Source organism: Triticum urartu, chromosome 5A, assembly GCF_056163025.1.
Source record: "Triticum urartu cultivar PI428250 chromosome 5A, HENAU_Tu73, whole genome shotgun sequence".
Lineage (NCBI taxonomy): Eukaryota > Viridiplantae > Streptophyta > Magnoliopsida > Poales > Poaceae > Triticum > Triticum urartu.
The window spans coordinates 6,242,709-6,254,575 of NC_141877.1; the positions used below are offsets into that span (position 1 = coordinate 6,242,709).

Consider the following 11,867-nt stretch of genomic DNA (forward strand, 5'->3'; position numbering starts at 1 on the left):
CGCGACTGATTGCCCGAGGCCAAAGTTTCACTAGTAGAAAAAGGGGCTTTGGTTCGGCCAGAAAAGAGCATTAGTACTAGTTGCATTACGAACCGGGACTAATGTGAACATTAGTCCCGGTTCGAGCGGCTAGGGCACCATACAGACATTACTCCCGGTTCAAATGGGACCTTTAGTCCCGGTTGGTGCCCCGAACCGGGACTAAAGGGTGCGATGCCCATTAGTACCGGTTCGTAGCATGAACCGGTACTAAAGGTTAGACTTTTAGTATCGGTTCGTGCCATGAACCGGTACTAATGGGGTTGAGGCATTAGTACCGGTTCGTGGCACCAACCGGTATTAAAGGTTAGACCTTTAGTACCGGTTCATGTCACGAACCGGTACTAATGATGCAATTTTCAAATCCTACCCCACCCCTCGTGTATCGCCTTTCCAGTTTTGCAAAAAGCAAAAGAAAATGATAAAAACTTCAAAAGTTAAAATCCTTCGAGATGTAGTTATGTTACTACATCTACTAGTTAGGAAAATTTAAAAACTTAAATTTAGACATATTTTGCAAAAAGTGTAGGGAAAATGTAAAACGCCTATAACTTTTGCATACGATGTTAGAAAAAAATGTATAATATATCAAAATGTTCAGCACGAAAATCCGCATCCTTTTTTGACGGCCTATGGCCTGTTTGTAAATTTTTAGAATCCTCAAATTCTAAAAGGAAAAAAAGTTATGCTCAAATTTCAGTTTTTTTGAATTTTCGTTAAATCTGGTCAAACTACTTATTCAAGAAGTATTAGTGTTACTAAATAATTATTCAAGAATATTAGTGTTACTAAATAATTATTTCAATTTTTTTGAATTTTGGTCAAATCTGGTCAAACAATGGTCAAACTACTAATTCAAGAAATATTAGTGTTACTAAATAATTATTGTTTTTTAGAACGATAGTTTCAAACTCAAACAGTGAAATGTGTGACTTCATGCTCAAGCTAAACTCCTGAGGGTTAATAGGATTGACATCTTACTATTGTCAGAAAAACAACAAGTGCAGACTTAGAAACGAGGGAGAATAGAACCCGTAAGTTAAGCATGCTCAGGCTGGGGTAGTGAGAGGATGGATGACCGTTCGGAAAGTTAGATGATTTGAAATCATGAGGGGTGATTAGATATTAGATGTTAAATTGAGCAGTGATGAGGGCTGATTAGAGATTAGAGGTTAAAATAATTTAGGAAAATTTTTCAAAAATAAAATTTCAAAAAGAAATAAAAAAATCATAAAAGTTTTTTTAGTACCGGTTGGTGGCACCAACCGGGACTAAAGGTGGACCTCCACGCAGCGGCCACGTGGAGGGCCTTTAGTCCCGGTTCGTATAAGAACCGGGACTAAAGGTGGGGCCTTTAGTAACGACCCTTTAGTCCCGGTTCCAGAACCGGGACTAAAGGCCCTTATGAACCGGGACAAATTACCCTTTTTCTACTAGTGTTTGGCTAATTAAGCCAGACGGCATCCCTCAGCCCTAGCCACATCATTGTCCTCCCTCTCCGCGCCGCCAATCTGAGCCCATCCATTTCTCTTCGTCTCTGTGTCCCTCTTCCCTCGCCGTCCGCCAACATCATGGCCCCGTAGAAGAAGACCGCTTACACTATGCTAACGCCGGAGCGCCACTTCCAGATCCAGGAGGAGATTCGGGCGAGGAACGCCTCCTGGATTGCGGTCGGCCTGCCTCCGGACTCGAAGGAGCCGAAGGAGCAGGAGGAGGAGGAAGAGGAGGGGGAGCAGCAGCCGGAGCCCATGGAAGGGGCGGATCCGAATCCGAAGGAGGTGGCTAAGACGGAAGAGGAGTCGGCGCCAGTTGCAGGCTTCACCATGGCGGAGTTTGAGGTCATCCAAGCGGCGGATATGGCGGAGCAGACCATTATCCTAGAGTCCATCCAAGATGAGGCATACGTGGAGTCCAACTGGTGTGCAAGAACAGGCGAAGACTCATTTGCTTTTCAACGAGTTGGATGTAAAGATGGAGGCGGAGGCCGACGAGGAGCCAGAGTCGTGTCTGTTGCCCATGTACCCGGAGTTTCGAACAGAGATAGTGAACATCTCCGACGGCTACAAGTAGTGTCGTGTAGGTTTAGTTGATCTCCGTACTACGTACATGTTTTCTTTGCATGGTTTATATGGCTTTGAGGGATGAACTATGAGGTATTCGAATGAGAGAAGGAAATTTAAAGGCTCCCCGGTCACTGTCAGTGGACGCGTTCAGACACATTTGCAGGCGTTTGAGTGGCCAGATTTGGTATATCCGGCTATAGATGCTCTTACGTCTTCCCTAATACTCTAGGCACATGTTTTCCTTCCCTTAGGCTCTTTTTGTTTGGGCTTATACAAACAAAAAATTGTAAAAACTGAATATAAACCCAAACAAACAGGGCCTTAATTACTCACAATTTATTTTTTTGGGTTAATTGCTCACTACTTGTGTTGACTTTATTTATAAAGCGGGGTGAAAGTCAAGGTTTATTAACTAAAAACATTGTTCACTAGTTATGATGTATTTTTTATTAAGATTGCACCATGCGTTGTGTTTTCTAATTTCACGACAAGACGACTCCCTTTTTTGGGAAATATTTGGTCGTAAATTGTTATGGCACCTTGTACAGGATTTTGCTGATTCATCCAAGTACGTCCCTTGGAATGCCCTTTCAATTTGTATGCCTGATGACCTAATAATTCTATTTATCAATATACACTCGTTACAAGTAACATGGATCGAAGAGAATAAAAGAATAATTACAGTTTCTTCAAAAAGATTATGCAGACATGGATGGATGTATTTTACACATGTTAAAAATGTTTATGAAAGGATACGTTAATTTGTAGGCCGCAAATGAAAATATAAAATTGTGGTACGGGAAGCTGTGATTTGGTCCAGATATTTGTTTTCCTATATGTACACCACAAATGAGAACACTGTTGAGAAAATCGTTAACTGGTAGCTGCTCGGTTGGCTAGCGAGTAGGAGATTAATTGGCTAATCGGTAAGTTAATCGGCCATTTAATCAATTAATCGAACGATTTTTTGGTTTATCGGCTACTCGATGACCCTACGAGTAAGGATTAATCGGCAAGTTAACTGGTTAATCGGATGAATTCTTAAACAGGGGATGAGAAGATTCGCTGATGTATTAAATGCATACACGCTATGGTGGATATCTATATTTTCTGTATGAAACATTGATTTTCACCATTATTTCTGAAAAAGAGCTAGCCAGGAGCTGTTTTAACTCTTGTGAGTATATAAAAACAGCTCAGACGTACGTGCTACGGCCGACATGTTGCTTGACGTGGAGCCGGCCGATCTAGGACCGGTCCACTTGAATCTCATCCCAGGGTTCACATGGGTGTGTCTGCATCACGTGCAATAATCCAACCTACTCTGGCTCACTCACTCTAACGCGCAGTAGCCAGCCAGCCAACTGCTCCCTCTCTTCTTCCTCCATCCTTTGCTTTCCCACTAGCTAGCAACCTTGTCGTGTTGCACGCCCGTGCAATCCAGCGTATACACTCCTCACCTCGTTTAATATCACCTTGACGTTTGTCTGTCTGCAATCCGTGTATACAATTTGACTACATCCTCGACGTCGGTCTGTCTGCTTCCACTATTTCCTCTACGCTAGACGACCACCTCGTCTTGAACACCATCGTCGATACTACTCCTTCCGTTTTAAAATAAACGACCTAACTTTATACTAACTTTGTAGAGTCTACAAAGTTAATATATAATTGGGTTATCTATTTTGAAACGGAGGGGGTACATCTTTAACGTTTGCCCGCGTGCTTCCACTTATATTTCTCTACGGCGGACGATGGCCGACTATGTTGTTGCATGGGAGTTCCGGTGGATTTATATGTTCTGAACCTTTCTCTGTTGGCACGCGTCTTTGGTCCATGTGAGTATATATCAAATGTTCCTCCTAGCTAGTCCCTGTCTATGCGGTTTGCCGTACAAGCAATCATGTGATGTTGCTAATTTAATTAGATCAAGATTATAATCAAAAACTGCCTGATATCCGAACAAAGACCTCACCTCATTTTTAAGAGAGAAGAAGCAAAGACCCTCTACCGTAGCTGCCTCAATGATTTGCCTCCGGCAGGCTACAGCTAGCTGCATTTTTATGGCACGCCGGCCCCATTCAGAAAAACGACCACACGGAGGTCTCTCTCTGCTCATCACGCACGTTGCTTTCTTCCCGTCTCTGTACTGTATGTATGAATGTACACGCAGCAGCTGGCCCCGTTTCACTACCGAGAGAGAGAGAGAGAGAGAGAGAGAGAGATTGAGTGAGAAAGAGAAACTTAATTTGCTCCCTCCGTCTCTCTGAAAAGTATCTTTGGAAGCAAGATCCCATACTCTGGCTGGAAGCTGAGCTTATTTATACGGCCGGCATCTCCTCCCCTCCTCAGAAGCAACGCCACACCATCTACCTACCTACGCGCGCCAGCTGCTAGCTTGGTGCTTGCGTAGTGTTCAGTGAGCAAGAGATCGATGGACGCAAATAAGCCTCGGCAGCAGCAGGAGGAGGAGGAGCACAAGGCCATGAGCAAGGAGCAGACGGCGATGAAGGCCGTCTCCGAGGAGGCCGGGTCGTCGTCCTCGGACGCCGGCGACGGCGAGGAGGAGGCGGGCGCCGTCCACAACCACCGCGGATGGAAGGCCATGCCGTACGTCATAGGTGATTTACCTGCCTGCTCCCTTTGATTTTCCCTGCATGCTCATGTCACGCTCAAATCTTCTCCTTGCATCTCTCGCCCTGCTCACTAGTAGCTAGCCATTGGACCCTGCTGAACTTGCTACTGTTTTCTCCTTCTTGCTGTGCCTGGATCTCAGAAAACTAATGGTTGCACACCATCAGTCTGATGAGGAAACGGCCGAAAAGGCAGGAGTACGTAGGGACGGATGATGACAATAATTCAGTTAGTTGTTTACCTTTGCTTGCTACCAGTTGTTGCTAGCTAACGACATATTGCCATGGCGTGCCGTGCCATGCCAACATGTGCCCTCCTTTAGCTTTGCTTTGCCTGACGATCGACAAGTGCCCACAATTCCATGAAAATGAGCTCCCATGCCATGTGTATGGTGCTGTGTATGCACCCAGCCAACAGTTCCAACAAAGCTGCTTTTCGCAAAAAAAAAGGTCCAAGAAGGCTGCTAGCTATATATCTGCCCATATCATGCATATCTCCTCCTCATTCCTCACCACTAGCGCACTTAAAAACAGTTTAAAACATATTCACATGTACATATAGATATGAACTATGTATACGTGTAAAATTTCATTAGTAAAAATTTTCACGCGCACAAAAAAGGAAACATGTGCGTGAAAATGGGATGTATATGCATACTACTATGTATTATGGATCCGCACATTTCTCTTTCTTGTGTAGCTAAAAGTTTCAGAATTTACCCGCACAAAACGGTAAAGTTGCAGAATTTACAGTCAAAAAATTGCATATATGCACAGCACATCCGTGTGCACGTGGGCTATTTTTGTAGAGTTTTTGGAACTGCTAAATTTAAATTCTACACTTTCAAAAAGCAATGGGCTCCATGGAGCCACCGGGTCCCCAAATTCCACTCTTCCAGGACCAGTCACTACCCTATGATTTTTTCCCTTTCCTTCTTTAATTTTCCCACCACATCTGTTTGTTTGTTTTTTTGGCACATTTACACTTTTTGTGTGGTAGTCCAAACATCCTTTAAAGAAAATAACTTTATATAGTGGAAAATTACATGTTTCCCCTATTTTTGGGGTGTATGATGCTGGTTTATCAGTTTTTTGTATCAGTCTTGTACTTCCTCCGTCGCATAATATAAAAGCGTTTTTTGCACTACACTAGTATAAAAAAAACGTTCTTATATTATAGGACGGAGGGAGTAGATGACAGGACCAGTAACAAAAAAAAAGCACCGCGCCAGGTAGGGGTCAAACCTACGGCCTTCCGCTTAGGAAACGGACGCTCTATCCACTGAGCTACAGGCGCTGCTATGGCAAATTTAATGAGATGTTTTCTAGAAACAACTTGGCAAGTGGCAACTGAATTTCACAAAAGATGAATCCCTATCTTTTGATTTAATTTTGAACTAGTAAAACTAAACGAATATGTGTTTGTTTGTCACAAGGAACGAGACATTGTAAAAGCTAGGGACGATCGAAACACGGTAGAACATGTTGGTGTACCTGAGGACGGTGTACCACATGCCGAGTGTCAACGCTACCACCCTCCTCAACATCTTCTCTAGCTCGAGCAGTCTCGCCACCATCATTGGCGCCTACGTCAGTGATACTTACCTCGGCCCCATCGCCGCCGCCACCGTCCCCTCCTTCATTGGCATGTTCATCCTCACCACCACTGTTGTGATCCACGCTGACCACCCTCCAGCGTGCACATGTGGCACCTGGGCTCAGCAAAACATATGTGTCCTGCATACCAGCGCAAGGACTAACATCTTATGGTATACTGCATCAAATTATAGACACAAGCCTCATGCCCAGCTTTGTTAGAATTTAAAGGAAAAAATTCTATGAAGCAAAAAAAGAGACGCGCCAGGTAGGGGTCGAACCTACGGCCTTCCGCTTAGGAAACGGACGCTCTATCCACTGAGCTACAGGCGCTGCTATGCCTCCATTTTACTTTGCTGGTTGAACACCGTTAGTTTTTTGAATTTAATCTGAGCTAGTCAAACTGAGTGAATGTGGATTTGTAATCGCAGGGAACGAGACGTTCGAGAAGCTCGGGACGATCGGCACGCTGTCGAACATGCTGGTGTACCTGACGACGGTGTACCACATGCCGAGCGTCAACGCCGCCACCCTCCTCAACGTATTCTCCGGCACCAGCAACCTCGCCACCGTCCTGGGCGCCTACGTCAGCGACACCTACCTCGGCCGCTACACCACCATCGCCGCCGCCACCATGTCCTCCTTCGTCGGCATGCTCATCCTCACGCTCACGGCCGCCATCCACACCCTCCATCCTCCCGCGTGCAGCGCGTCCAAGGGGCAACAGTGTGAGGGCCCCACTGGCTCCCAGCTCGCCGCCATCCTGGTGTCCTTCTTCTTCCTGGTCGTCGGCGCGGGAGGCATCCGGCCATGCAACCTCGCCTTCGGGGCCGACCAGTTCAACCCGCGCACCGCCGACGGTCGCCGCGGCATCGCCAGCTTCTTCAACTGGTACTACTTCACCTTCACGGTCGCCATGATGCTCTCGGCAACCGTCATCATCTACCTCCAGAGCAACGTTAATTGGGCGCTAGGGCTCGCCGTGCCCGCCGCGCTCATGGGCCTCTCATGCGCCGTCTTCTTCATGGGCACGCGCCTCTACGTCCGTGTACGCCCCGAGGGCAGCCCCTTCACAAGCTTCGCCCAAGTCCTCGTCGCCGCAGCCCGCAAGCGCCACCTCCGTCGGGCTCGCGGCGACGCCGAGCTGTTTGACCCACCGCACCAGAGTAAGCTCGTCTCCAAGCTGGCATACACCGACCAGTTCGCGTGCCTCGATAAAGCGGCCGTGCGGACCCCCGACGACGCGTTGTGCGTCGACGGGAAGACGCCGGCAGACCCATGGCGGTTGTGCACGCTGCAGCAGGTGGAGGAGGTCAAGTGCCTGGCGCGCATCATTCCGGTGTGGTCGTCGGGGATCGTCTACTTCATCGTGCTCACCCAGCTGGGCACCTACGTCGTGCTCCAGGCCGCGCAGATGGACCGCCGGATCAGCAAGTCCAGCAGCTTCCAGATCCCGCAGGGCTCCTTCGTCGTCTTCCAGATGCTCGCCCTCACGACGTGGATCCCTGTCTACGACCGGTTCGTGGTGCCGGCGCTCCGCCGCTTCACGAAGCGCGAGGGCGGCATCACCCTGCTCCAGCGGATCGGCGTCGGGTTGGCGTTGTCCGTGGCGACGATGGTGGTCTCAGCGGCCGTGGAGCAGCGACGACGGAAGGTCGGCTCGTCGATGTCGTGCTTCTGGCTGGTGCCGCAGCAACTGCTGGCGGGCTTGTCGGAGGCGTTCGGCGCCATCGGGCAGATTGAATTCTACTACCGGCAGTTCCCGGAGAACATGCGGAGCGTGGCGGGGGCGCTCTACTTCCTGGGGTTCGCCATGGCGAGCTACGCAAGCGGGCTGATGGTGATGGTGGTGCACCGGGCGACGCGCGGGCGGGACGGTCAGCCTGACTGGCTGGCGCAGGACCTGGACGAGGGTAGGGTGGACCTATTCTACCTGGTCACCGCCGCCATCGCCGCCGTGAACCTCGTCTACTTTGTGATCTGCGCACGGTGGTACAGGTTCAAGAAGTCCGACGATGCCGGCGCCGGAGATGTGGAGCTCGACGACGACAGCCCGAAGAAGGCTGGCGCTGGTTTAGCTTAGTTATTATTGCCTCCTTTTGGGGCTTAATATACTCCGATGCGTGCATAGAATGGTAGAGTCTAATGGATATATGTGCATATGTATGCTCATCGATCGATCCCGGTGAATCTATGTAATAGAGATTTGGAATCAATCAAAACAGAACAGGGGAGATTGAATAGCAGCAAAACACAACACTACGTCTCCTGTGAACATGTGTATCCCGCACGGACACACAAACTGGAGTATCTTGCCTCATGATTACCTGCATCCGTCATTGATGCAATCCATGTAGTGAAAATTGAGCGGTTTCATCAATGGGTCTCTCTATGTCACATCTAGATGTGAGATATTATCTCACATCTAAACTGACATCATCATGTAATATGTCCCCACTTGTTGACAAACAACCAGCATGGTTGCTTCCGATCACCCCGCACAATTGGCGCTTGTTTGTTTGTGGCGGCCTGTTTGTTTGTATGTGGGCCGCCCACCTCTTCCAGTACAACTACCCCCACACCCTGGACCTTTTTGTGTTGGGCTTGTTTGTTCGTTTGTCTGACATGAGAGAAACTGTCCTTGTAGATCCTTTGTAGATCCCTTTCTGATTGTAAAACCTTGGGAAATTGGTTTGGTTACCAAGATCATGTGCGCCTGTAATATCCTTCTCTTTTTCTATGAAACATATGCTAGTCCTCATCTGTGGGAAAAACACACACCAGACTATCAGAGGTCAACTAACGCATGCTGAAGTTCAGAAAAAATCAGATCAAGTAACTTGCGAAGCAGACCATAGGTACAAAGAACACACAGACATCATTATGTTTGACCCAAGCACACTATGATTTAGTTTCAGAAAACACATAGTTAGCACAAGTGTTATTTAGTTTCAGAAAAATAACTGTTCTGGCCCTAAGAAACTGAACATAGAAAAACTGCATTTTACTGTCTTTTGCATGGTCAGATAGGTTGTTTGTTTTTGATATGTTCAGCTTAATACGTGTGTTGACTGAATAATGGTAATAATCAAACAACTCCTTGTTCCAGTTTATTCAGAGTGTGTTTGTTTCCATTTATCTAGAGAGAAACTACTTTGAAAAAGAAAAACAAGTCCTAGTACTAAAGTAGAATAATCCATGAGAAACAGAACAGTGTAGGGCAAAAAATGCTAGCCTGATACCCCTAAGGAAAATAACTTATGGATGTGCTCCTCCATTTTCATACAAACTTTGGTGCGAATAGAGTATAATATTAAAATGTTGTACAAAGAATGCATTCATACAGGAGACTACATTGGAACTCAGGTATGATTCTCTTATTCACAAAGAACGCATGGGACCATTACAAAAAATTGACAGCAAAAAAAATATAGTTGAAACTTACTGACGAATTTTGATTGCATCCTGTGCAATCCCAGTACCCAGCGGTGATGTTTGAACCAAGGCTTTTTCAAATGGAAGACAGTGAACAGCAATACCTGCAAATGACTCCACCTTACTCGTTCACCACTCCAGTTTATGAGTTGGCAACACCATCGAATGCTGCTCTGAATCTTGTGAGTAATAGATCAAACCCACTTGCTGGTCAACATGTTGGCCGTTTTGTGCAGCAGAAAGAAGATGTAAGTTGGTTTATTGTTTTGGATCAAATAAAAATAGTAAAGGTGCTTTTGAAGAAAAAATCATGAAATTTATGTTCTCTGTCTAGTTGGTATGAACCGTATCTATTTCAAAATTTTAACCCCCATGAACTAGTAAAAAATTGCAGGTATTGGCGTTGAATGAAGGCTTCGGCAGGAACATGTCATACACAGAAATGCTACTAGCTGCTGACTCTAAGGTTTGAACAAATACACATCTAGGGTGTAGCACTTCAAAAATTCTATCCTACTTATGTGGTTCATATAACAAAAGCAGATGATTGAAAAATAAAAAGAGTGGGCTTAACTTTGTTTTGTGTTGTGCAGGCTGCATTTTTTGGTTCAGCACACACAGATCATTATCCTGTTGGTGCTGAGGTATTATCAGGAAACTGGAAACTTCTGTAAACATTAGGACAAAAAAAGTGTTAAAAAAAATACAACACTTAACTAAAAAAACTTATGTTGGAAGACCAATAATAGTAGCAAAAAAACATCTATGTCGAATAGGAAAATTCGTATTGTTGTTTTTGTCCAACAAAATTGCAGAATGAAACATTCATGTTGACTGGACCGAGTACAAGGCTAAGTGAGCAAAATATGAAACAAAAACTACGGGACCACAATTGCGAGTCGATGGTGGACTTGCAACAGGGGCTATTACAACTAGACAAACACCATAGTTGCGAGTCGAGGGTCGGCTTGCAGGTAGCATCAAACAAAGAACCCGTTTGCAAAGTCGAGGGTCAACTTGTAAGTGGTATCAAACAAAAAGACCCAATTGCAAGTCGAGGGTCGACTTGCAAGTGGCATCAAACAAAAAAACCTAGTTGCAAGTCGAGGGTCGACTTGCAAGTGGCATCAAACAAAAAAACCTAGTTGCAAATCGACTTGCAAAGTGGAAATGAAACAAAAACTATGGACCCACAATTGTGAGTCGATGATGGACTTGCAACCGGGGCTATTACAACTACACAAACACCACAGTTGCGAGTCGAGAGTTGACTTGCAAGTGGAATGAACTAAAGAACCCGGTTGCAAAGTCGAGGGTTTACTTGCAAGTGGCATCAAAACAAAAAACCTAGTTGCAAGTCAAGGGTCGACTTGCAAGTGGCACCAAAGAAAAACCCTAGTTGCAAGTTGAGGCTTCACTTGCAAGTGGAAATGAAAACAAAAACTACAGGCCCACAATTGCGAGTCGATGGTGGACTTGCAACTGCGGCAATTACAACTAGAGAAACACCACAGTTGCGAGTCGATTGTCGGCTTGCAAGTGGCATCAAACAAAGGAACCCAGTTGTGAGTCGAGGGTCGAATTGCAAATGGCATAAAATAGAAGACCCAGTTGCAAGTCGAGGGTCGACTTGCAAGTGGCATCAAAACAAAAAACCTAATTGCAAGTCGAGGGTCGACTTGCAAGTGGCGTAAAAAATAGAAGACCCAGTTGCAAGTCGAGGGTCGACTTGCAAGTGGAATAAAACTAAAGACCCAATTCCCAGTCAAGGGTCGACTTGCAAGTGGCATCAAACAAAAAAACTAGTTGCAAGTCAAGGCTTCACTTGCAAGTTGGAAAATGAAAAAAAAGTGCGGGTCCACAATTGCGAGTCGATGTTGGACTTGCAACTAGGCTATTACAACTAGACAAATACCACAGTTGCAAGTCGATGGGCGGCTTGCAACTGGGGCTATTACAACTAGACAAGCACCACAGTTGCGAGTCGAGGACCGACCTGCAAGAGGCTTCAAACAAAGAACCCGGTTGCAAGTCGAGGGTCGACTTGCAAGTGGCATCAAACAAAAAGACCCAGTTGCAAGTCAAGGGTCGACTTGCAAGT

At 46.1% G+C, this 11,867-nt stretch overlaps 1 protein-coding gene and 2 non-coding genes across 3 annotated transcripts; 1 reads left to right on the forward strand and 2 right to left on the reverse strand.

The window, feature by feature from the left end:
- The first annotated feature begins 4,418 nt into the window (after window positions 1-4,418).
- LOC125506822 (protein NRT1/ PTR FAMILY 2.11) lies at window positions 4,419-8,588 on the forward strand. The gene is made up of 2 exons (XM_048671521.2): window positions 4,419-4,723; window positions 6,763-8,588. The coding sequence occupies exons 1-2, from the start codon at window positions 4,537-4,539 to the stop codon at window positions 8,412-8,414; spliced, it is 1,839 nt and encodes a 612-aa protein (XP_048527478.1). The 5' UTR covers window positions 4,419-4,536; the 3' UTR covers window positions 8,415-8,588.
- On the reverse strand, window positions 5,960-6,032 carry TRNAR-CCU (transfer RNA arginine (anticodon CCU)). Its single transcript has one exon. It is a non-coding gene; the product is annotated as a tRNA-Arg (tRNA).
- On the reverse strand, window positions 6,592-6,664 carry TRNAR-CCU (transfer RNA arginine (anticodon CCU)). Its single transcript has one exon. It is a non-coding gene; the product is annotated as a tRNA-Arg (tRNA).
- Window positions 8,589-11,867: the final 3,279 nt, after the last annotated feature.